Source organism: Centroberyx gerrardi, chromosome 1, assembly GCF_048128805.1.
Source record: "Centroberyx gerrardi isolate f3 chromosome 1, fCenGer3.hap1.cur.20231027, whole genome shotgun sequence".
Classification (NCBI taxonomy): domain Eukaryota; kingdom Metazoa; phylum Chordata; class Actinopteri; order Beryciformes; family Berycidae; genus Centroberyx; species Centroberyx gerrardi.
The window spans coordinates 14,555,842-14,583,601 of NC_135997.1; the positions used below are offsets into that span (position 1 = coordinate 14,555,842).

Sequence of the window (27,760 nt, forward strand, 5' to 3'; positions counted from 1 at the left end):
CAGATGTGATCAAGAATGTTTTTCTTATAGTGGCTTAGCAATGGAAACATATTTATCTTGAGATGTTCACCACCAGATCATAGTGTAACATGCCGAGATTATTCTGGTCTCAATGGAGCTTTAAATCACACAAACCAATTAATCTGATCCCTGAGATTTGAAAGAACCGCCTCCCATCTTTTTGCAAATCTAGTGTACATCTAAATCATACTGTGTGTTTTTTTTTCATGTCCATGTCCTTCGCCCCATGTCTAGCTTCTGGTGCTATAATAAAATCTGTCATTGAGCCAAATGGGGTAGAGAATTTTTCTTTTTGTTTCAGAAAGCTGTGCAGGCCTGAACCCTATGTGTTGAGCCTCGTTTCAAAGACATTCATGGCTGCAGTCAATCTGTGAGAGACGGGATAATGCATGGATTTCCTTGCATGGATATCTTGTGCTCTTTTTGCCAACCTCCAATTCTAGACAGTACGTATAGTCTGCATATGAGCTGCGTACCAAAAACACTTTTTTTAGAATCCAATAGGAAGTTTCTGAATGACTGATTCCATCAGGATTTCTGTACAATCCTTTTGGACAATCCAGTAAGATAGTCAGATATAAGATCTGCATTGCTTTAGATATATAAACCTTGTTAGGCTGCTATCTGTATTCAAATTAGGAGATTCATTATTTTGGAACCAAATTTTCTGATTTTCCCACTGAATTCCTGGAAGACGTATTGACCAGTTATTGCCACAGTAAAGCAATGTCACATTTGCTTCTTCAAATTCTATTCTTTAGCAGGCATTGAGAGGTGATATTTTAAACGGTTTACTCCTTTTTGACAAAATTTTTTTTTTTTTTTGTATATTTTGTTCACGGTACACTTTAAATCTTTGTGTAATCTGGAACATTATCTTTTTCTTGTTAATCTTAAAGGTCTGATCTGCCCAACTCAAGTCTGATCTGCCTCCACAAACACACACAGCTACCTACCAACCTGCCTTACTGTCTTCTCTCTAATTTGCTCAAACCACCTGCTTAGCAACCCACTTGCTCCCCCTTCCTTCCTACTTACCTACCTTTCTCTTGATCCCCACACCTGCCTGCATATTTCTCTCTCTCTCTCTCTCTCTCTCTCTCTCTCTCTCTATCAACCTACCTTTTTCTCTGTCTCTCTCTCTCTCTCTCTCTCTCTCTCTACATCTGCCTACCTGTTATACCCTACAACCATGATTAAAATTCATCATCAGTGGAATTTAAGGCCTCAGATGCACCTCAATCACATGAGTTCTTGGGCCTATTATTCCTGCTTTGAAGTAAACTTCAGTTTATTTATTTTTTTTGTCTGTGGCCAAGGCAGAACGTGGTTTAGACCAAAATAGGTAAGTATGGGAAGGTCGAAGGTCCTCTCCACAGCTCCAGTGTTCTCTGTGTTCATCTAATCAGTTGGCTCAAATGAAAGACAATAGGTTTGTCTTTAGATACTATGTCGGAGGTTCACAAGGGCCAACCAGTTCAACATGGTTTATGTGTTGGAAATGAATCAACACAACGACCCTATTTCTTGGGGCTATATGAATGTATTTCCACCTGGTTCCCCTGCTGTTATGTTGTTTTTAAGCTTTTCTATGTTGGCACTCATGATGACGTTTAACCTATGTCTAATGGGAAAGAAATGAACTGTCTAAGGAATTAGGAAAAAAAAACAGGCCGAGGTTATATCCGAATGGCAAATAATTTCACTACCTTATTTTTTTTAATCATTTTATTCAGCATTTAAAAAAAAAAAATACAAGACAGCAGGCCTAATTGCTTTTTTGTATTGATCAGCAAGGGGGTGAAAAGGTGAATCAGTTCAATGTTTCCTATCGGCCTGTTAAGCAGTCATGACAGGCCAACAAACAAATCACTGATCCATACGTACGGTGCGCTGAGGTTTATCATTCTATTTCTAATAGCCTTCAAGGCTATTGACACACAGGGTTTAGTCAATGTTCTCAGTAACAATCGGCGTTGTGTGAGACTGCGTGGATGCAATATAATCGTCATCCGCGCGTGCATCGTCGAGTCCGTATAGACCTGACAGCTCGCGCTCCCCTCTGTACAATGGTATAGCCCGTAAGACGGCGTCTAGGTCTGCACAGCCTCTCCACTTGTTCACTTAAACGGCGATTCCTTTAGTTCGTCTTTGCATTAGTGAAGGGAGAGTGGCATCTCAGCGTATTACACCGCGTTTCTCCGTCGTGCAAAGGTTTGATTTTGCCGTCTCACGAGAGTCCAAACCGCTGGAGTCATGGAGGGAGTCAGCAGCAACAGGAGCATGTCCTATAGTAGATGGAGTTATGACAGGTAAGCGCGCTTTTCCATAATGTCAGGTGTAGGTTAACCAGACCTAAACAGTGCTGCGACCAACAAATTCGCATCATAGTCTGTTGCGTTTCTGTTGTATTGTCATCGTCTGTAATGGCCTGTAATGTTAAGGTTTAGGCTTCTACAGCCTGCTGGCAACCCGCTGCGCAATTAGTTGACAGGTGCAGTGGACTGGGCTCAGTTGATGAGGTGAGAAATGAGAGATGAGATGTGTGAGTGTAGTCTAGTCATACTGTGGCTGGCATGTCCTCCTGCTTGCAGAAATACGGGATATTTGCTTTTACTCTGTCTGCCTACAACCATGATACAATCACAGACAGCCCACCTTCTTCCCTGAAGGCAAATCACTGTATTATTTCTGTAATATACCCATGAAAACTTGGTGTTTGTGGTACTCAATCGTGAGTTAATCGTGATCTTATCGTACTTAATAGTATATATATATATTTTTTATCTCGTGTGTCACTGTAATATTGTTTATAATATTCCTATAGGATATTATAGTTTATATTTTTTGTTGTGATATTTGTCTATGTTAAAAGTTATTTACAGAATTACTGTAGGCTAGTAAGTGTTGATACTTTGACCTGTCCACCTTGTTGATATATGCTGAAGAAGTGACAGTAGGCTATTAATCTTTATACCAAAATGGTAAGGATATTTTGGTACAAGCTAATCATTTCCAAGAAAATCATTGCTTTGACCACAGAGCTGGACTCATTAGCTGTGAGCAGACAAGCTGTCTTTGGGGAGACTATGACCAGGGGCCTCATGCATAAACGTTGCGCACGTACAAAAAGGTTGCGTACGCTGGTTTTCACGCACACATATAAAAATGAACTTGACGTGAGAATGTGCGGGCCGTCCCGCAAACTTTAGACCATGCGTACGCACATTTGTCTGGCTTTGTCAGTTGGCCACGCCAAACTACAAAGTAGTGAAACTCTCCAAATGTTTCAAAATAACGTTTTCACTCAATTCACTGTGCTATGTCTATGAAGTAGTCTATGAAAAACCAGAATTATTTCCGCTGATACACCATAATAGTTTGATTATTTATGTGGATAATGTTTAACATTAGAAAGGTCAAAACCCATCTGGCATTGTTATTTTCGATTTTTAGTTCCTCCAACACTGGAGGAAAATGCTATTTTTTCCTCCCATAACTTTTCCGAAATATGAGGGTTTTAAATGAATGAATGAAAAAAGCCACTTAGGAAATAGATAGGCTACAGGCACTCTTCTCTAAATCCTCCATATCGCCGCGTTGGTTTGTGTGAATGCGCGTCTCTCTCTCCTCCGGCTCGCTTCAAGTAGGTCTGACTTTTTGAGCGCAATGAAAACCTAGTGAAACTAATTTCCCACAGATGACATCAGGCCTTAACTCACAATGCCAAAACCAAGATCGCCAGTAAAATGGACAGTTTTCTTTGTTTATGTGACATGGAGATGTTAACGCACGTCAGGGACTGTACAGTTCCCGAGGCGCACAGAGATCCATGGCGCACAGATCCATCTCTCCTGGGAAGAAAACGCAGTGTCGGGTGGGCAAATGCACTCGGAATAAGTCCTGGAACAACTGTATGATGTCCAAACGATTTGTGTGTAGTACCTGCTCACACAAACCACCGAAGTTGTGCGCTGACTGCGGGACTGAACAGTAAGAAAGGAAAGGCAACCCGTGCGTAAAACTAAAAAAAAATTGTGTAGAAAGAAATGCCACAAATGGAAAAGCACATTGCCATATTTGGAGCGGCAGCGCTGCGAAAACTGGACATGTCACATTATATGGTTTTGTTTTTAATCTTTGAATCAGTTCAATTGTGCAATTTTGCCGTTTTTTTTTACAAAAACACTGCATGCGTAAAAGCACATTGGAAATATTTGGAGAGGGGAGCACTGAACACAGGCACGTTCACCATCGTGTATGACAAGAAGGTGACAAAAGGGGCGTATTTATAGTCATTTGCATAGTTAATTCTGGGAGGAGACAAGGCGGGACTCTGAAGATGCGCTCTCTCCTGAAGGCACGGGCTGCAATATCTTCCAGCAAGGCTGGATATGCCATCTTAACACTTGCTTGGAGGTAAATCGGAATCTTTTATATACCCTGCATGCCTTTTAATAGGCTACCAATTAACCAGTTGGCTACCAATTAACATTGGCTACATATGCGCAATTTCATGGCACTAGAAATTGGTGGGAGTAGCCGATCATTATAGGCCAAGTCAATAAAAACAATGAAAACCAAAACTGTTACATTTCAATATGGACATTCTCATACTCCATTGTAAGCTAGGACTGGGACACTCAGTTTTTATAGTTGAATATTTTAATTATGACAATAATTGATGAGGATGAAAGGGCATCAATTTCATGGTTATTTAATACATTTGGCCAATGCATTAGTAAATTAACGGTTTTAAATATTGTCTATTAAAGCCTTTTTTAATGAATGCGGTTTTAATATGCTATGCATTTAGTTAAAAGGTGTGTGTTTACATTTTCTAAGACAGCCGGGCCTTCATCATATGTGCGTACGCATGGTCTGAGGCAGTTCTAAATTTGTTCGCAGAGTACAAACAAATTCAGGTAAGAAAATATTGATGAATCCCGGATTTGTGCGTAAAACGAGGCCTAGGACTGGAAGGTTTAGCCTGTCAGCAATACACTGCAGCCTATATGTTGGCTCTGACAGTATAATTCTGAAGCAGTGCTTGAGCATCCCAAGAGATTGCTGCTAGGGCCAGTGGTCTCTTAACTTCATAAGATTTCTCACCACACTGTGAAATAATACAACAATGAACGATAGAGAGAGAAAACATACAGTGTATTTCCTCACTCGGCGTTTCCATGTTCTTGTTACTGTGTGCAAACACTGACTGGCCTTACAGGATGAGACATGATGTGACCTGTGCATTAAAGCAGAAATCCACCCTGAAACACTATTCACATAAGTATATCTTACATCTGTGGTCTTAGACATTTCAGTTAACATTTATATGCATATGCCAACTCTCTACTGCAGTCAGAATTCAGAAAAACAAGACTAATCTGTGATATCATTATGTCACTTTCTCCCCACGTGCAAGACATGAGCATCAGGAGCCAAATTCAGGTCAGTCAGTTCATGCGTCAGCCGTCAGACACTTAACCCTACCAGTGCATCAAATTCAGTCAGAGTTACAGTACCTCCTCACTGCAAGTCAGTGCCTGACAGTTGTTCAGTTGTCCCTCCATAGTTTGTGCTGAGGTAACAGCACAGCAACTCTCTCACCTCGTATTAAGTCATTCTCACTCGCCCGATGTTACAGTCTTGCTAATGTGTAATTGCAACTGCAGTGGCTAATCTATGTGTGAAAAAAATATTTTAGTTACAACTAGATTGAACTAGCAAAGCAGTTTTGCGCAATAGATGTGGAATTTATTTATATTCGTTTGGTCAATCCTAACGAAACATTTTGGTAAACAGACTACTATGTTATGATACTGAAAGACAGCTAACCTAGGCGTAGCTGTATAGTAGAGTGGATCTCTTCTTCTTGACAATACAGTGGGGGAATGATGTGGTTATCCTGATTATTCCAGGACTGTAGTAACTTTAACTGCAGCAGCAGTTGATGCTGCACACCTGGCTAGGCGCTGTGGGACTGGACAGCATCTGGACTTGTTTCTGGAGCTGCACCAATGGCAATGAATGAGAAGCTGAGTTCATTGACTCAAAATGTTTAAGCTTTTACCCCAAAATGGGCTTCAATACCAAGTAGTTCTAATAGATGTAAAACAGAAAATATGCACATATTCCTAAAAAAATAATTCTGGGTGTTGTCCCAATATCTATAGTGTCTCCTATTCATTCACTGTCCATGGACCAACTTCAAAATCTGCTGACTAGCCCAGAGTCTTATTTCTAGCTTTGCCAAGGACTTATTTATGTAAACAAATCCAGACTAAATTACAAAATAGAAGAAACAGAATCTGTTTTATCATTATTAACTGTAAACTACTGGTAATGAGTTTTTTCCCCTATTCAGTAGTACATCAGAGTGCCATTTCAACTGGAGGACCTGGGTCAGTGACTAGTAATAACAAGCAGCAACCGTTGAATTCCTACACTGAATCCCCCCAGCTTCAGGGGCGCTGACCCTGCACTCTGACCTCCCTGTGACGAGCGAAGCCAAAAGACAATTTCCCTACACCACCCTCCACCCTCAGATACTCTTACACTCTTATATATCACCAATCTGTGATGTTCAGTGCATTCTAGGAGTTATTTTTTGATGAGGTGTTGTAATTGTAATTGTAGTAATTTACCTTTTTGTTGTACCCACTTTCCCTCAACCTGCCTCGTCTACTTCTGCCTCAGTTAGTGATTTCCTAGATTTCCCAGAATGACCCCCAGAGAATTTGCCTGGACTGGCTGCATCCAGCTGGGTTTTACTTGTAGCTGGAGAGAACAATAACTATAGCGGCAGTAATGGCAAGAGAGTTTCCAGTCAGAAAAAGCGAGAGTTGCGTCTCTTACTCTGTACACAACATGTCTTGCGGCTGTGCTGCATTATGGTCTATTGAGGATACTGTCAGTGGAGAAATTGGTATCTCTTCCTCTTCTGTGATGGATTTCTCTCTGTATGATTGTTGAACGTCGGTACAAAATGGTGGGAACTTTGAATTGAAATTGACTCCAGAGTGTGTTAAAACCAAAGACTTTTCATTAATGTTTTCACTCTTTCACCCGTATAATAATTATAATCATCATCATCATCATAATAATGATAATAATAAACGTAATTTGTTAAGCACTTTTCAAAACAAAGTTGCAAAGTGCTTTACAGAGACAATAAAATGCTTTACAGAGGCAATAAAATGCTTTATCATTAAAAAAAATCATTAAAAGAGAGGATAAAGGATAGCAATAATAGCATAATATGGATACACAAAAAACACTTGCACACCAGGAAAACATTAGATTTGGAGAGGAGAGGGAGAGGGGGAGGGCCTTCTGGGATCAATAATAAAAAACAGGATGCATAGCTTGTAAAATAAATAAAACATTAGAGAAATAAAACAGGAAATTATGCATTGCTGAATGCTTGTAAATGCTTGTAAATAGGTGAGAAAATTCTGCTATTTCAGTTTTGCTATTTCCATGTAGGTAGTTCTATGCAAGTGAATAGCAGCTGATTACAGGTCTGCTGACCCTGCTCATTCCTGTTGCAAGCCAGTTCCTCTTTAAACACAAGAAAGCCACCATGCTGGAAAATTATAATGCTTCTTTAACACCTGCTGCAATTAGATGGCATTATACTCATCAGCAGTGTTGTGCAAGTTCACACTTCAAAAGAGCTAGCTCAAAGTTCAGTTCACACAGATTAAAATGAACTAGTTCACGTTCATAATTTAGAATTTAGAACTAAGTTCACAGTCCCAAAAAATGAACTAGTTCACGTTCATTTCTTCTGCTGCGCTGAGCTATTCTTTTTCAGTAGAACCTCCTCCTACCCATCCATCCCCAGCCCCCAATCATTGCCACTGCCCACTTCCCAAACTAAATGAATTACTGTATACTACTATAGAATCACAGACAGAGATTACTTTTAAAAGCCAAGAAAAACCAATGTGAGTATATGTTTTACCACTTAAACAATGTGTCATATTATGCAGAAAGTGAAAAAAAAGAGGTGCAGTAAAGGTATACTGTAGATGCAATGGAAATTTTATTTAGCCTGCATGAACCAAATTATGCAGCAGTTCAAAAACATAAAATAGATTCATATGCTTCCAAGCGAGCTGGTACAGGCTCCACCACTGGCTTCATTACAGTCGCTAGCTGAAAGATGTGCTGCAAATTAGAGTATTTAGAGTACTTCAGCAGTACCGGTAGTGCGTCTGAATTGCCAGTTGCACTAGTTGCACTAGCCCAAGGAGGCACTAGCAAGGAGGTTCTATATTAACACTAGCTATGCCGGGTGCCGTAAATCTTCGGGTGCCGTAAAACACAGTGCGTGAGCGTCGTTAAAGTCGAGATGAAACGGCATTTCGAGAGTATCTAACTTCCGTATCGTGACGTATTTCCGAGTGAAACAGGAAAGACAGGCGGGACATAACGTTGGGAGGAATTTGATTTGAACGTTGAAAAGTGGGTGTGCTGTTGCTAGCTAGCTAACTAATGAATCTTAACCTCTTAGCTCTGTGCGCTAAAAGTTGAAGATTGATTGATGGGTGGATGTCATGATATTATTGGTTGAAATTAGTTACGGGCATGCTTACGTCAGGACACGGCATATTTTGTTTTACAGGAAGAAAACATGATTGAATTTTGATATAAGAATACAATGAAATTGATTTTTGGTATTTTTTTGGCATATATTGTTAAATAGGTGCACAGTATGACCGGGGATGTGATCTAAAAGGGTTAAAAAGGCATTTTTCATTTCATCTCGTCTTTAACTCTCGCGGGAGCATCGTTAACTCTCGCGGGAGTTAACGACGCTCACGTTCATGTTCATTAGTTGCAAACGGATACGTTCAGTTCACCGTTCACCAAAAACATGAGCACGTTCAACAACACTGCTCACCAGTGGGTATATCAAGGAGCCTGTGGGCTGCTTTCAGTGCAATTATTCAATAAAATGTTAGCAAGATTATTCAGTATGATGACTGCTGACCCTAAATGCCAACCACCATAAATGGACTTAGTAGCAACTCTGGTATGAATCTAAATTAATACTTGCCTAGTTGATAATGAATGCAGTAGATTGTTGCACTTCACAGCACGCTTTCTCCTAGAATGTATTCCACTCCCAGAGGTGGTGTAGCTAGGACTAAGACATTGATTTCCACTGATGTAGACACCTTCAAGATTTTCTACTACAACAAGCCCCCATTCCAACACACACACACACACACACACACACACACACACACACACACACACACACACAAACTGATTACTCTATAGTTTCCTTCTGGGCTACTTCTAACAATGTTGTATCTTTTTGTGGCTGCGCTGGCCTTGTTTATATTTTGATATCATTTGGGCCACAGTGTGGTTCCTTAGCTTAAAGATATCGATATAACTGCCTGCATCTCATTAAACAAACATTCAGAAACCCTTACTAAAAAGATCAGAAATACAAACAAATTGCAAAATGAGATAGAGAATGCTTATTTTCAGGCAGCCCAGGAGCTCAATAATCCACCTATCTCCTATGGATCATATCTGGGTGGTTGTTTTGCTTTTCACAGCTTGTCTCTCTAGCCTAAACTGCAACAGAGATAGACCATGAAAGCCCAGGAATATGGATTCAAAACAACAAAGGATCCTTGAGTGTGCGGTTACAACAACATATGTGGAGTTTTTCGCTTTAGGGATAGACCATTATTTATTCTGTAATATTTTCTATATATTTTGGTAGCTAAGTTGTAACATGAAGGAAAGAAGCATGCACAAGTATGTCATGTGATGTCAAAGAGCATATGTGATGTAAGTACTAATGACTGTTTGGCTCAAAGATTCAGTTTAACTATAAATGAGAATCGCTCTGAAATGAATAGGAGAAATTACGTCACAGGAGCACAGCAGCAGATAAGATTAAAATAAGAGAGAATCCCAGGAAAACCAGGGTGTTGACAGGTATGGTTGCTAGGGCGACACCTTTTTGTCTGGGTAGCTTCCCTGCAATGGCATGGAAATCCCTGTTGTGCAGTTTATTTTGCTCATGGCTCCAGTCAATTGTTTCCCTCTCACAGACAAAACAGCCAATTCTGAGATAAATACTTGGCTATGACTGTTTGGTTTCAATGTTCTGGCTGGTCTGTCGATCATTACATAATGTGAGTAAGCGCATCCATATTCCAAGACTCTACTACTGCTACTGCTACTGTTTAGAGTATGGCCATGGTACTGGTGTGTTTTTACAGGCATTGTAATTCATGGCTATGCTGTGAGGGCTTGGACCTATGTACACTCACAGTGTGTTAATTCAACAGTCCTGGCGCCCACTCGGTAAACACTGTATCCTAGAGATGGAGGGCCAAGGTGGGCAGACAAGATACCATTCAAAGCCAGGAGAGCTCACATTTTCTTAAGAAAGCATTTTCATGCAGTTTCAATCAAAAACAAGGTTTAGTTTGAATTATCTAGCATCCAGTATTCCTAACTGGCTCGACCTGCCTGGTCGAGCCAGTACGTTAGAGTTATATTTGACCGGAGTATAGTTTTACTGGTAGGCAAAAATAAAAATAACCACTTTTTCATATATTTACATAATTTATTATTGTTAAATATTCATTAAAAATCATTGATTGATTGTGAAATGTATATTAATTAACTGCTCTCTAGAACCCCAAAGTATAAATTAACTCATTCATGGATGAGCTTTAATACAGGTAACTATAGAAGCTTTTCTATAAATGTAACTAACAGTAACAAAAAACAGTGTAGTCAGTTTCTCCATTCATTCTCATCTTGCCAGATGATGGGTTGTCAGCTACACACTAAGTGCGGCGAGCTCTTGTTGTTCGCATCAAATGTGTGTTTGTGGTAATTGCAGGTGCCTTTAAAAATGAGCCAGCTTGATCCACCTTCATTGGAAATCGCAGACAACTATACAAACAGTATGTGACTGATCCACCGTTACCAACCTAAGGAAACTGTTACTTCCGTGACGAATGAGACAGCATTTTACTTTTCCCACTGCCACACAACTGTCACTCCACACAACTCTCTAACTCTGCACATAGCTGGCATCCAATCTGATTGGTCAGATAAAAGCACAACAGAGAGAAGAGTGGGCCAATGGCAGAACAGAAAGGGAAGAGATAATAGGCTAATCAATAGTAAGACCACAAACTGACAATTTTACTGACAATCAACTGGCCCAAGTCAATTGTGCCTAGTTGTATGAAAACAAAATGATTTGTTTTGGTTAGCCACTAAAAGTTCATAAAGAGGATGTGTGTGGGGTCTTGTTGAATGAATCCAGCCTTCCTGAAACTTTTTTCATTCATGGGTTGTGGACAGAGATGTTAGGAGACTTTGGAGCATGTTTTGCCAAACTTTAGAGGTACGCCTTATTCTGGACAGTGAGGTAGTGGAACCTCCAGGTTAATTTGCTTTCAGTGAAGGAGCTGTATAATGTGGTGAGGATGGGACACTGGCAATGCTGGCAACTCCTTAGTATCTCCTCTGGTATAGGAACACTGACATGACACTTCAGCCAGTTATCAAACACCGTGCCTCGGGATTTGTGCTGTTTTGCGATGTCCATTGGTTTCCCATGAATGCTCTCTCTTGCTGGAGTCTGGAGGAAACCACCACCACCATCTCATTCGTCTTAGCGATATTCAGCTAGAGACAGGAGCTGTCACACCGCTCCACAAAGTCCTCAACGGCAGGCGCATGGTCTGGTGGGGCCTAAGAGGGAGGTGGTTGCAGAGAGATAACTGTCGATGACAAACTTGGCCAGATGGCAGTTGGGGTGTGAAGCCACTGTATGCACAGGATGGAGAGCAGAAATGAGCTGACACATCTTTGAGGGAAGCCAGTGGAGGTAAGCAGCAAATCTGAGCATGTGTTGTATGTTGACAGACTAATTCTCTTTTGGTGTCCTGTGTGAGGAAGTCCGTGATCCATATCATAACTAATAGGATTTCAAGTGGATGGATGTGGGGCTGTATCACCTTATGCAGCTAATTTAGCCTGTGTTCCAAAAAATAGAAATGTATCCACTGTATATTGATTGTGAGGGGGAAGAGAGGTGCCACTGTCTGACCTAGGTTGGCAGACTTACAGATGCTGCATTAAATAGTGCTGATAACACTCCCACTTAGGAACTGCATTGAATTATAGGATTGCTTGCTGGACTACATCACTGCTCAGATTGATAAATAACACTTCATTAGAAACACAGTTTAAAAACATGCATAAAGGCCAGTTAAGCCCTAGAGTACATAACAGCTTCATTACATGTTTAAGAATGCCGATGCATCCCAAATGTCAGGTTTCAAAAGGTATTCATGCCACATTTATCTGATTTCTGACAGATGAATCCACAGTATTTGGTAGTTAGAGGTAGTCATTATTACATTCAAGGCCAAATCATTCATATTAACAAATGGAAAGCCAGCCAAAGAATTTAAAAACAAGCATTTCTTCAGTTAACAGCTTGCATTTTGACATTTTTGCATTTACAATGTTTCTGTGTCTGAAGTCATTTAAAATGTTTTAGCTACAATTAAAGAAGCCATATTTTGACATTCCATCCCAATAAAATGGCATATAATTGGTCCACTTGTCATAAATGGCATAGATGTTACATGAATAGCTATTGATTGGGGTTGAATTGGTGTTTATCAATTCCTTTGCTGCTTTGTAGGCGTAAAGGGCAGTTTATAATACAGCGATTTATGATCGTCACCACCGGCGATGATCATATTCTGTCGTCGGTCGCAATGACATGTTGTTTATACTTCCAGCGACAGGCGATCTGTTATCGTTGCGATGGTCGTTGCGCCCATCGCTGAGACTTAAATTGGATTGAACTTTGACCCCATCGCTGGCTCAGTTGTCATGACAACATTATGGAACTCTCTTATCCTAACTGTACTTTTGTAATAGACTGTAGAATAAAATGTACACTGAGGAGACAATCTATGCTATTTATCTAGACCTGGATAAAGACAATAGATTTACTGCAAAAGCAGTTACATAACATGTAGGTACATTAGGCTATTCTGCAGACTGGTTTACAAACTGTATTATTATTATTTTCCTTTCAAATGGTTACATTTTCAATTAGTGCAATTAAAAAAATAATATTTCGTTACATGGCGTTATTAAAAGCAGACTGCAGCAGCTGCAGCTGGTTGACGCGCGGTGGAGTCTGTAGGCTCCGACTTGCTTTCAGAACGGACACAACAATAAACTTCACAACATAAGTGTTACCACTCAAGGTCTGTTCATATACAGTCAACCTACAGCAGAATTAATCATCCACAAGTTATTGACTACAAACAATTCTCCTATCGGCTTTTTGGCACACCCTGCCATGCATTATCAAGGAATTGTCATGTATTGGTGAAACAGAGCCTCTGCCCTTCACTGATTACTGACGCATTTCTTTACATGCTTCTCACTTATGGAGGAGTCAAAATATAACTGCCAAGATGCATAGTTTTCAACTGAGTTTATGTATAATAAACTGAGTTTTGTTTTTTGTTTTTTTGAGGGGGCGGACAAATTAAGCAATACATCAAGAGGAACACTCAAATTTGAAGAGCAAATGTCATGGTTTTAGACTCAATGTGCTGTTTTGAAGTGAAGAACTCTGGAGAGGTACTTACCTTAGGATGCTGTCTTTGATTACTGGCTTCAATTTTTTCTCATTATGGCATATAGCCACGACGGCGCTGGCCTACCACTGTGTGTTTTCTGTTACCCATTGGGTGCATTATAAGACCAAAGTTAGCCATTAGGGTCCAAACAAAGAGATTTCACTCCATAATCAAATAAAGGTCAGATATGATTTATTGCATAAGGAGCATACAGTAGATCTATTTGATATTCAGACTGTCTTGGCACCACTTCTTCAGATTCATCTACATCTTCTGTAGGATTTCAGCAAGTCCAAGATTCTCCACATAATCAACATCTGTCATTATCATGGCATTAGTGGGATATAATGCAATGAAAAATAGTGGGGTTGAGGTGACAATCTTACATGCCCAGACTTCTCTCCATACTTTGTTTTAGTGCTGTGCCTGTGCTAGTGGAAAATGAAACATTCTGGTTTTGAATGGAAGAGGTAATTAGTGTACAGCAGTATGAAGTTTCCCCAGAGATAGGCTCGGTAAAGAGGGTTCGATACTGTTCTCTGCGGCTGCCACAATACACTGTAGGAGAGCAGCTGAAGTGACAGCTGTGTCTAGAAAACGTCAGAATGGCAACTCAGCCCGCTGTGTGAGAGACTCTGTCCAGAGAGCTCACCAGTGTAGAGCTGAAAGGATTCAACACCCTGAAATGACTCACATAGTGCCATAAAATTATATTTTACCATGACCACCGTTTTAGAACGAACATTCTATAATTATACAAGCCTTGCCGTTTATTCCTACGCACCTGTGCTAAGAGGACTGGCTGTGTGGGTTCCTCTGCTTATATAAATCATGACCACTGTAAAAAAACAAAACATGGGATTTCATATTTAACAGCTTACTGACAACACTGTGTTTCAACTGATTTCGAGAGAGGCTGCTGGAATATTTTACCTGTTTGACATCCACTGGGAAGTTGCCTGATGTTTTATTTCTGAGGTCTGCTGAGGATAGTGCTTGTATTCTTTTTTTTTTTAACAGGGACATTGTCATCTCTAAACTCTCCCTGCTTCTGGTGGCGTAGGCTGTCATACTCTATTCTTTATACCTCCTGATTCCCCAGCTCCATGACCCCCCCGCTGCACTGCTGTTACGGCACATGCAGGCAGCTCATAGCTTAGTCACCATCCACCTGTTTCTGTAGTAACCACAGAGAGAAAAAGCAGGGACAAAAGCCTTCAGGCCTTTATTTATGGAATGCCTCTTGTTTTTGCTAGGAGTGGTTAGCAGATGCCTAAGAGAAGTTGTAGCCATGGTTCCCACTGTTGCTATGCGACAATTTAAAAATCAATATGAAACATCATGCCCTTTTGGCTAAGTTTGAATGTTTTTAAAATTTAGCACCCGAACCACTAAAAAACTGTGTTTACAGAAAAAACCCAGCATATCCCCCATTGGAAATCGGCACCAATCTACAATACATAATTGAGACATTGTGATTTTGGTTACTTCAAGCAGCAAGTTGGCTACTGTCTGACAGACTACTGGGAAATGCACTGGAGCTTTGAGATAAGCTGTTTTTTCCTGCTCGATAACAAACACACAGGAACGCACATGCATGTATTGCATAGCCATTCATAACTTCTCAGGTGCTGCTGTATGTAGGAAACAAAATATTGAGATATCTACTGGATGCAAGGGAAGCCCAAAAACATATTTTTCATTTTAATCTATAAACAATCTGTATCTCTGACCAAGAACCTTAGAAGAAAAGCATTTCATTTTGATTGAACTGGTGGATACCTGGTGGAAACTCATATACATTCCCACAGTGTCTAGGATCTTCATCTGCAGTAATTACAGTAGAATGTGAAGTGTCACCAAATGCCATCATCACTAAATGCAATCTGTTTCTGAGCGTGGCATTAATGTCAAAAGGATGGGTGGTGTGGCAATGTTTGCAGTCCCCTCGTTTTGATACCTTTGCCGTCTTATTAAAACAGGAGAGGTTGTTGGTTCTTTCACATCAAAGCTGATTTGCGTCAAATAGCCCTTTAAGCAGCAGGTGTGCTATTAGAGCAGGAGTCTGGAGCAAACATGACAACCCAGCTGTGCTCCTGGGTTGTCCCTGGCTGCTCCAATACAAACATTAAGCAGTGATGGCAAATATGACATTATATTGCAAATTGGTACTGCTTTGATAGTATGAATAGTACTTTGTGTAAGTGAGGACATTCTTTCACTAAAGTTATGTTCAGAAGCCTGCACCTATAGTTTTACCAGAACATGAACATGTCAGATTCAATTGCATATCAAACATATGTGTGATATGAGTGAAATCATAGTGCAAGTTAATGTAAATTTTTTTTGTGTGTGTGGCTGCTTCAATAGTTGTATTTAATTCATTCTCTTCTCAAAAGTATGTGATACAAGTTATTCTCTGTGAATTTGAATGTGGTAATTTTTTTTCTTGCAGTATTGCTCTTAGTGCCATATTTTTTTTCTTTAGATTTTATGAGGAGTCTCATTTTTCTTTTTAAAGATCAGTTTGCATGGGGTGCATAGGTAGCCCCTACAGTCTGTGTTGAGGCCAAATCTAATGTTTTTTCTCCCAGTGTTGCACCTTGGAGCGTATCATAGATATTTTGACATGGGCAGGTGCCACAGGCGTATTACAAAGGTTAAAAACATGCATTTATGCACATGATGACATACACATTTGTGCACAAATTTGTTTCGATCTCACATGCATATACACATGCGGACACATGCACTTACATGTGCACATAGAAATATGTGTACAGATGTGCATGCACATATATACACGCAAACACACACACACATACACACACACACACACACACACACACACACACACACACACACAAGCATTCTTTCAGAGGGACAGAACAGTGATAATCATAATTGAGAGCAACCTTGAATTCTATTCTATATTCAAAACCAAAGCAGTGTGTGAAATTTTGATTCAGAGACCTTATTTTCTGCATTCTGGTGACTTCTGGTGAAGTATGAAAGGGGAAGATAGCCGCACACTCATTCCAATTCCATCATATGTTTATTGATCTGATCGACGTTTCGACCAAAGGTCTTTTTCAAGATCAATTGTAACTGTAACAGTTGAATACTCAATTAAATAGTCAGATATATATGCAACAGCTGGCGGCAATCAACAATCAGTGATGTCATCAAAGTAGCAGTAGGCCTACATATATAAAGAAGTTAGTCTGCTTGAATCAACAAATCCATACATAGAAAAATAATGGGACTTTTACCATTCTCAGGAATCATAGGCAATTTCTCGTTATGTGTATTTGACATTGTTTATTTTTCTATGTTTCTATGTATCTATTTTTCAATTTTTCTATGTATGGATTTGTTGATTCAAGCAGACTAACTTCTTTATATATGTAGGCCTACTGCTATTTTGATGACGTCACTGATTGTTGATTGCTGCCAGCTGTTGTGTATCTATCCGACTATTATTCTAGTATTCAACTGTTTGTACAATTGATCTTGAAAAAGACCTCTTTGGTCGAAATGTTGATCAGATCAATAAACATATGATGGAATTGGAATGAGTGTGCGGCTATCTTCCCCTTTTTTGCTTCAATATTTTTATAGCCAGCATCTCCCTATTTGGTGTGCGTTTTTGCCTTTTCGTCATATTGACTTGTTAAGTATAAAATAACAATGTAATATAGTACAAATACAGTACAAATAGCATATAAATATAATATTAAAAAATATAAATCAATTCAGAAAATTACATATCATTTCACTATTTACATTTTCCTTTTTAATTTGAACATAAAATTCTATAGGCCTTCATATAGGCCTATAAGCAGTATAAGCACATTTGGCTCCAATCACCACTGGACTAATAACGTAGGATTAGATTGTTGGTGTAACATATTTTATTGATCATTTAGAAACAACTGTGATAGTATAGAGCCTAGGTTCTTTGTGTTGCCATTTTCGGAACAAATATAGATGAGCAGATTTTGAAATTCGATCAAAATATGGGACAGACCCGAGAGAAGTGACACCATGGGAGAACACCAGGAGAGGGAGAGAGAGTCTCCTGGGAAAACTGGGAAAGCTGGCAGCAAGGAAGGTGATAATTATACCAAAAAAAACCTTCTCCTATCTTCATCTTTCCATCTGCTGCTTACTCATCCACACCTCTCAGCCTCTGCCTTGTACAGTCCCTTTTTTTCCCTCCTGTTCCCTATCACTGCTCTTTCTTTCTCTACTTTATTCTTCTACCCTTTTGCCATCACTATAAGAAACCCTTCTTCCTTAGTTAGTTCTGGCTCCAAGCTAGGCATATATCGTGGATCTTTTAATCCCCTATGAGCGAGCATGCAGCCTCATTTCCTCAGGCTGGGCGCTTCTGGCCATTCAGTCTTGGCTCAAGACTAAAGGTGGCCGGGCTTTTGCCATCAGGACCCCTTTAGGCTTTGGAACGAACTGCCTGGGGGACATTTGACTAGCGAAATCAGTATCATCTTCTAAATCACCTCTTAAAACGTTTTTGTTTTATAGAAATGCTTTTACATTATGTCTTTTATCCTATTATTATTTTTTTTAGAATTAGTTTTACCCTCTGTTCTTATCCTTTTATCTTTTGTTGCTCTCTTGTTTTAATTCATGAATTTGATGTTTGCTTTTATTTGATAAAGCATTTCGTAAAGTCTTACAAAATGTAATACAAACAAAAATATTGCTCCCTCTTGCTATTCTACTTTCATTTATGTCGACCCTCTCCCCCACACCTCTGTACCAGTTGTTTGTGTGTGTGGAATATGCCTCTGGCGCTAGTTGCTATGGTGAAACATCACAGTGGAAAAATGAGAAGTGGCATAAAGATTCAGAGAAATAAAGATGTGTGTTGAGTGTGTAATTACGCATCCCCCGTCTTTGAGGAGGCTGTAAGTGTGAACACATGTAACCTCATCTTCCTCTGTCACATGGGAGAAAATGGATGCTATATTGTCTGTCTGGCTGTGTCTGGAATATGGTAGCACAGGATTTCAGGGTTTTCAGCTGCATTGGTAGAATATGAATAATTCATAAGGAAGAAGGAGAAAATTATGCTATGTAAGGAGCAACTGGTTTGAGATGTAGGTATTGTGGACCCACAGAATATTTGCTTAATTTGTTTGAGCTTTTATACCCAAATTATTTTATGATAGGGTTATCAGTTTTGTGTTTATGCTTTTATCCTATAGTTTATTCTCTACGGAACAGCTTCAAAGGCTCCATTTTGATGGCATCACAGGTTCATATTGTATTTCTGGTCTTTGGCTTCAAAAGCAAATTGTTCACGTACAAAAAATACACAGATAACCAAATTACATTGTGATGATACTGTGAAAATGTAAACAGACAACAAAAGATTAATTGTTGTGATGTAACATTTACAAAATGGATATAAAGAGACACTGTAAACAATGCTAGCCAGCTAGGTGTGACCTGTCAGTGGTGGCAGGAGAAGCCAGGTTGTGACTGTAAGGTTTCTATCTCCGTACCAGCAGGGAAAGTCTGGGTGGGAAAAAAATAATGAGTAATTCCCTCCCTCAGACCATCAATGTGCTCTTTAGCAAGGCACTAAATTCCCATCTGCTCCGGTAGAGCTGCTCAGCAGCCAGCAGCAGAAGGCTGTGATTGGACTTTTGTGATTGCCTGTGCTTGTATGTTTGTATGGTTCAACCAGCAGGTCAGAGTTATAACTGCCACTATTATGTTTCCACTGGCCCAGTATGTAAAAATAAAAGTAAGTAAAGTAAAGTTTGTAAATTTAAGTAATTTATTACTATAAAATGTTGATAATATACAACAGCAACATGATAGTAAAATAAACAACAAAAAAATGAAACACTGATTGATTGTAAATAAATTTGAAATATATGACTTTTAACAACTCATCAAAATTGCAAAGTATAAATTGTCCCTTATTGTACCTGTTGTATACACGGACAAGCCTTCTGATAGAAGCTTTTTTGTAAATGTAACCATGCAAAAATATAGAAAATCATGAGGCTGGTAAGTCTCCATTCATTCCTGCCAATGCATTAATGGGACCTGATAAGAGCTTGTCAGGCAGCGTCTTTGCCAGCATACAGGCTGGGTGCTGCCAGCTCTTGAGGAGGGCGTCAAGTGTGTGTTTGCAGTAATTGTTGATGCCTTTAAAAATCACTCAGCTCAATACCCCTTCTTCAGGAATTGCCAACAAACAGAACAAACCATACAGGGTTGACTAATCACTTTCAACCCAAGGAAATTGGGCCATTTACTGGCCAATCAGCTGGTCCAAGTCAATGTCGTACTGGTCTGGGCAATCAGGCAATCTTTACGGTCAAACCTGAGAGTCGCAGGCCGGGTGACAACAAGCAGGTCTCAAGATGAACAGACTCAGATTTTAACATTAGGACTTTTCAAGGGTAAACATATTCATAAACCTTGATTGCTAACGTTGGCATTGTGAAGCCAAAGTGAGCATGAATACACAATTATATGCAGGTGTGGCAAAAATAGAATCCACAGATTGTACCCATTAGTTTAGAAAGGTGATTAATCAGCTTTTCTGTTATATTAAAATTATTATTCACACCTTACAGCCAATCAGAGTTGTGTTTTCACCCAGGCCCTAGTATGAGAGCTGCTATTCTAGGAGGCCCTGCTGGAAATGCAAAGATTGAGCTATTGTAGAACAGCGCCTCCGTGTGTACAAGTCTTCACCACACTTTTTTTATTCCACTGTTGTATGTGTCCCCCTGTTGGTCAAGAAAAATAAACACAGTCACTAACCACCTGCAGCAACAGTAAGCTTATGCTGTGAGCAAAGCTAGATGTTAATTAGTCACATCTAATAACTCATGACAACTAGCGAGGTGGTAATCTTGTGTTTGCGTGTGTGCGTGTTATTGAAGCAGATATTTTGGTTAAATAGCCTACCAGTGAGCTTTTAAATGATAATTAGTCTCTCCACTGTTGCCATGGTCACAGGAGCAAACCAGCACAGTGGTGTCGGTCAGAGGAAGCAGCATGACACACAGAGAAGACATCAGCCTCCTCACAGAGATGCTGAGTTTGAATGCAAGCAGCAAACACATGCATACTGTCTCCATCTCTCTCCTTATGACCGTGGAATTAAGCACATTCATTAGCATTGCCCTCTCATCCATGAAATTATCTCCGGATCAGAATGACACAGTTTAGCAAAAGGCATTGAAGAGATATTTGACGTGAGCATGCTTTTCACAGAGAACAAACTGACTGACTGTTGATGTGCTGAATATGAGGAGAAGGACCAACAGGCAAACAAAACAATGTCATTTTAGATTACAGTGCTTTCCGTTTGATCTGGGCACCGAAGGGCTCACCATTTGTGTCCTGAATTTCCCCAAGGGGATAAATAAAGTACTATCTTATCTTATCTTATTTCCTGCTTTTGTCTTTTTGCCCATCTCATTCATGGGCTGTGGTTCATGGGATGAAAGTATGAGCACATTCAGCTTAGAAACTTTGAGTCACATGCATATAATCCTCTAAAGATAGATACAGAACTCACACACTGCACAGCACCTGACAAGATGACACTTTGTTTTAACGTCCCTCCCTCTCTCCTGTCAGCAGGGTGTGAAGTGTAATGTGTGATGTGTATCAGACTGTGTGGGAAGCAGAGCACATCCCCTGTTTGAACCAAAGGCAGGTCATAAACTTTTGAAAGGATAACTTAACTTTTGCAAGTTTTGCACCTGTATGCACCCACTGTATAATGAAAATACATGATGTTTGACATTTTTGCAATAAACATTGTCAATATACATTGATGCTGACGAAGAATCATAACGTAGAAGTATCCTATAAATCGAGTACTTTCTTACTTGCTTGCTTATAGGAAATAAAATGGCATAAAAGCCAAATGCTTAAAATAGGCAGCTATGGGGGTAGATAAAAATAATGGAAACATCTAATATATGAATGTTAAACATCTTTGCCTTGCCTTCAAAACCACTTCAATCCTCGCTGGATGCTTTCCTACAAGCTCTGAACTGTGGGTTGACGGATATTGGACCATTGTTCAAAAAGGAAAACCTCCAGTTGTTTGCGGGATGAAGGAGCTAGAAATCTACTTCACACTCTGCACTCCAACACTTCCCACAAAGGTGCAGTGATCTTTCGATCTGGTGATTGAGGAGGGCATGGTAGGTGTTTAACTTCATCCTGGTGTTCATGAAACCAGTCTTGAATTTGTTGCATGGGGGCGTTATAATCTTGGAATATCGGAACATGAGGGAACAGTGTTTGCACCTGGTCCTGTACTATGGCCTCATGTTCCTTGGCCGTTACACGGCCATGCAGAGTAATAATTAGATTTAATGACTCCCACAACATGGCTGCCCATACCATTACAGATCCACCACCATGTTTAACAGCCAGCAACAGACAAGTGAGTTGAAGGCATCCTTTGGCTTTTTCCAAATGCAAATCCATCCAGATGTAGGAAAGATGGTGAAAGATGACTCATCAGACTATTTTACTTTTTTCCACTGCGCAGGAGTTCAGGTTTTGTTCTTCCTACACCACATTATGCATCTTTGTGCATTGGACCTGGATACAAGTGGTTTCCAAATGGCAGCCCTGCCTCAAATATCAGCTTTGTGAAGCTCACAATGAACAGTTTTTGTTCAGACTGTGTCACAGAGGTGTTAATTAAAATCTCTGGTCATTATTAAGGCAGTAATTAAATGATTTTTTTTAGCAACTATCCTGTTAAATGCCTGTCTATTATAACACTGTTCCTATTTGCAGATGCAGTTTGTCTTTGTTTGGCATATGCTGTCATGATTTTTGAGACTGTTCCCCTTGCCACATTAAATACTTTTGCAGATTTTGGGACCAATGCTCTAGCAACTCGGGCACCAACTATTGGGCTTCTTTGGAAACCTGGTAGTTGCCTCATGTAGCTTTGAAAACTCATATAAAAGTGTTAATTGCCAGAACTTTTAAAGCTCACAAATATTGCTAATTGTTTCTTCCTTTGTAATTGCAGTTTATTTCAAAGTTAAAGTCCGCATTTGATGTTTGTTACTTTATCTACTTCATAAATCACAGACTTATCTCACAGACTTATTTCTAATATGATCCTCTGGGCCCCATGATTACTTTATCTGTACTGTAATCGAGGCTGTCAACCATTAACATATTCAATATTAACAATAATATTAAGTATACATTTGAATCTGTTTTAGGGTAGATAGAGTTTGGGAGTACACTTGGGTGTTCTCTTTAGATCTGCTTTCATTGCTCTTATTTCTTATGCACCATATTATGATATGATGTGATATGATATTAGATTAGATTAGATTAGATTTAAATGATCCTCACAGAAACATTTTTCATAGCAGCAGCAAAGAATAGCATACACTGTAGCTAAGAAGAGGACAAAGAGAGGATTGAAGGCAATACAACAAATAATTTCAACAAAAGAACATACTGAGGATAAAACAATACATACAGTAAATAAATTGAGATCTTCAATGACAGATTTGCAGATTACTAGGTGTTTGCAGTTTACACATCTACAATTTACAGTATACTGTATATGTGGGGTATGCAAATTTGCATCATTTGCTCATCATCATATTTGACAGAGTGGATGTGCAAGTCTGCATCGCTGTTGACATTATCAGGATTACAGATGGATCAATGTATGTACAGAAATATGTCAAGGCATGCAAATGAACATTGTAAGCTTGATCAAATTTACAGATGGCAGTAACACATGCACAGAAATGTGTTCGGAACATGGAGATGTGCATTATTAAGGATTCACCTTATTAAATGTGTCCACCTGTACAAACATTGCATTGTTAGCTGTTGTCATTGTACATATGTTACTTCCACCTGTAAACACGATGAGATGGAGATAAAGCTGCACTATGGAAAGGGAAGATGCAAGGGAACTTTGGTGTATTGAAGCAGTCCATCTGGTTGCCTCACTGGGACACTGGGACACTGTTTCGTCTAGCCTGACATTTCCTAATCCAAATCATGTTTTATGCATGCCCTCTGTTGGGCACTGAGAGATGAGATACAGGGACTTATGTTGATACAAGGTCTGCCCTGTGTGTGTGTGCGTGGGTGTGTGTGGGTATGCTTGTGTTTAATGTTATTTTGTGTACATATGCGTTCATATACTGTATTTATGTACATGTTGGTGCATGCAAATGTGAAATGTGGAGGCTTTGCTTTGCTGCTACCGCTCTTGATGCTAAAACTAAGAAGCACCCAGTTATACTGACCACCTCTTCACCCTATAGGCTCCTACTGTCACCCACCTGCTGATCCCCCATCCTGGATCCACACCGTGCTATGGTTTGAAAACACAGAAACCAACCAAGCACAGACACTCTGTCATGCACTGCCACACACTTCCACAGACACACACTTAAGCGCGCGCACACACACACACACACACACACACACACACACACACACACACACACACACACACACACACACACACACACACACACAGCCTCAGGCACATGTGATCCCTAAATGCCTTGATGCCTTGCTACTATATTAAAGGAGTGGTCTTTGAAAGTGTAACTGAAATGTAAATGTGAATTCTCCACCAGCTGCTGTCACCAACACAGACCACATTGCGCACATTTGAGGCAATCAATACTGGGCATCAGCCAATATGTTCATTCACTTTTCTTTCTTTCTTGCGCAAGCTCACGTAGTCTCTCTCTCTTTCTCTCTCTGAAGCTGTGAGATTTACAACTCCCCTTTATACTCACACATACAAACACACATAGTCTCTCTGTTTCTTTCTCTCTCTCTTTCTCTCTCTCTCTCTCTCCCTGGAGCTCCAAGATTTACAACCCCCCTTAAAATAAAGATGCCACTGTTTGTATAAATCCCTCACAGAAACCTTCAGAGACTGCCCTTTTGGTTTCAGCCACCAACCCATCACTCTCAGATAGGTTTCCTTTAATATTTGCGTAAACTATTTATCTAGGAGTCTCCTTCCGTGGGTGATGATCTCATTTGCTGAAATTGTTCCCTTTAGTTGGAACCCCAGACCTAAACTCTGGTTGCACCCACACTGATTCATAGAAGGTCAGTGTGAGCTGTGTCTGGCTGTAAGCTGTTTTTTTAATCAGCACATATGTTGCATTATGTTGTATTTTACCTGCTTATGTCAGGTCGTTTCAGTGTAATAGTGTTACGCATAACGCATACTGGCACTCAAGGATGAACTGAACAATCAAATGGTATCTGATTGTGAATGAAATTTGGATTTTTTTTCTCAAGTAGACTGTTGACTTCTTGAATATGCAATGTAATCACAGTTTTGTGAAGGCTTAAAAGCATTTTCAGCTGCCATCTATTGTTTAATTTGTCTGTTTCTGGTCACTTTCCAGAGTAAGAAGAGGTATCAGTAGCTCGCTTGTCTTTCATGTTGTCTTTTTCATGTTTTTTTCTTAATATATTTGATAATTACTTTAATAAGTGGACTAGTGAAAATCATCTTGCTTCATGCTGTTTTCATAGGATGAACAGATCTAGAAGTGTGAATTTTAGTTAGTCACTTGTCGATGGCAAAACTCTTGCATGTTGAGGGCTTTTAAGCAACTAAGGTCCTGTAACCAAGCGTACAGTATGGCACAACCCTCGATTTGTATCCACTATCAAGTTACACACACTCACAAGATGTTGCCCCATCTGATGATATCAGTTGTCAGCGAACCCTTCCATTTATCCCTCTGACACTAAAGTGTTTTGTTTATGTATAATTAAACAGGTGAGCATTATTAAATACCGCCCATCCCCTAAAACGCACTCTATACCTTCTTTACTTTGACAAAGCCTCGGTGTTAGGTGAACTCCCAAGAAGAAAAACTATCCGCACATGAAGCTAGAATGTACATTATGAAAAATGCACCGTCTCATCCCAAAGATGTTACAAGTCATTTGTTTGCAGACTTAGGTAACATTGTGACTAGTGAGTGACGAGGTTAATGGGTTGGGTATAGAGAACAACAACACGAATTCAGGTATTATATTGAAATTGAAATGTAATGATTGTTATAAATATATATATTAAAAAGTGTGTGGGCGTGTGATAAAGTGTGCTTGAGTTGTGTGGGGCAATCTTCATTATAAATAAAGTATCCTAATAAATGATATAGTGCATACATATACAGTACAAGTTTGAGTAGTTTGTGATTGTTTTGAATAGCGTACAGTTACATAGGCTGTTTTATTTAGAATTCGTGCTATTTTTTAATGGTTTATTTGGAGTTGTATTTTTCTCTAACTCTTTAAGGTAATGTTTGTAATGATTTATAAACAGGTTTATGAAAACAGTTTACCTCACAGGAAATGAAGAAACGTGTGTGTGTGTGTGTGTGTGTGTGTGTGTGTGTTTGTTGAGAGAGAGAAAGAAAGAAGGAGAAACAACGTGTGTGTTGTGTTACTGGGGGAAACTTAAAGTAGTCTGGTTCATTGGACGTGTTCTAAGTCTAATATGAAACTGTTGAGAGATTTGTTGGCAATGTGAATGTAACTATCCCACATTCAAGATCCTCTATATCCTCTATATATGAGTCTCTGGTGTGAGTTGTATTGAAAGTAAACTTTGCAGGGCTAAGGAAAGGGAATCTGGTTGATGGATGTATTTGTTAAAAAACTCACACAATATAAAAAGAGACACACAAATACACACACAGAGACTCACACACAGGTAAATGCCATTCATCATTTGCTAGGCTGTCCCCCCTGCCTGATCAGACTGCTATATTATTAAGGCTATGCTCCTGTGGTGCTCAGGTCTGCAGCAGTGTGTCCGCCTGTCTGAGCAAGGCAGGAGGACACAAGCCAGAGCTCCGTTTTTACATCGATGTGGGCCTTCTCTTCCCAGGCCCGTTATTATAATCACTGATACTGCCATCCTCCAGTAAGCAACACTGAAATGTCCCTGGGAGAGCGTCTTAAAAGTGTGGCCTGGAAAAATTTAATTGGTTGAGAGCATCTGACCATTTGGTATTTAATTGAGTAATAACCGAGATAACAGAAAAACCTCTCCTGAATTTGTGTCTGTCCAGGAGTGTTTGCTATTTCCGACAGCGGAGATTACATCTCTGTCCTCATGGTATGAAAGTGTATAGTATGAAAGCATGAAATAGTGAGGGTCCCCCCCCCCCCCCCCCCCCCCCCTTACTGCCAACTCCCTCACGACCAAAGCCAAACTTCAAAGTCCTCCCTCCAGCATCAAATATTAAGCAGCCTGCTGCGCTTACACCTGCTCCTCAGTGGAGTGGCTTGTTCCATTTGCCTCCTCTTTCATCACACCAGCTGATATACAAGTCACAAACCATAGCTATGTTGCCATTAGCCACAGAGACTCGCTACAGTCATCTTCATTTATTGACTGCTCACAACCGTTGCTTTAGAACTTGGTGACTTACATTTGTAACAGTCATACTTGATTGATCCCTGTAGGGAAAGTCTCTTGTCGCTTGCCCCCCTCCACAGGGAGGTCAGAGGTCAGGGGTCAGGGGGCAGGGCAGATACTTGTTGACATGGGGGCTTGAGCCTGGGTCCTCAGTTTGAAGTGTGGTCTCCCCACTCGCTATGCCACCCTGCTGCCCAATGCTGAGGAGGAGGAGGATGAAGGCTGTTTTTTTCAATGGAGTCTCATGGTTTGATTGCTCATCACAAGAGTGACCTTGGTTTTTTCAGTTTGGAAATGTCAGGAAGAAATATTGGAGACAGCATTCAGGAATGGTATTCCTGTGCTTTGTTCAAATGTCCAGGCTATTATTTTAGGCCCAATCAGTAATTGCACTATGGCACCTCCTGCTGAAACACTGTTAACTCATTATTGACTTTGTTTAATCATCAGTGTTAATGTAACTCTGAGAGTGTAACAAATATACTATGGCAGTGATATATCACACTCATAAAAGTTAATTTAACACTTCTGATAGTTTTGAACGCCTGCCCAAAAGCCATATTAGCTCTACTGTATAAGTGGACAAACAACTCTT

At 39.9% G+C, this 27,760-nt stretch overlaps 1 protein-coding gene across 1 annotated transcript in view; it reads left to right on the forward strand.

The window, feature by feature from the left end:
* The first annotated feature begins 2,277 nt into the window (after positions 1-2,277).
* tub (TUB bipartite transcription factor) overlaps positions 2,278-27,760 on the forward strand; it is a 58,635-nt gene continuing 33,152 nt past the window's right edge. The window contains exon 1 of the mRNA XM_071905066.1: positions 2,278-2,333. Within this exon, the coding sequence (XP_071761167.1) occupies positions 2,278-2,333 (56 nt within the window). The remainder of the gene's footprint in view (positions 2,334-27,760) is intronic.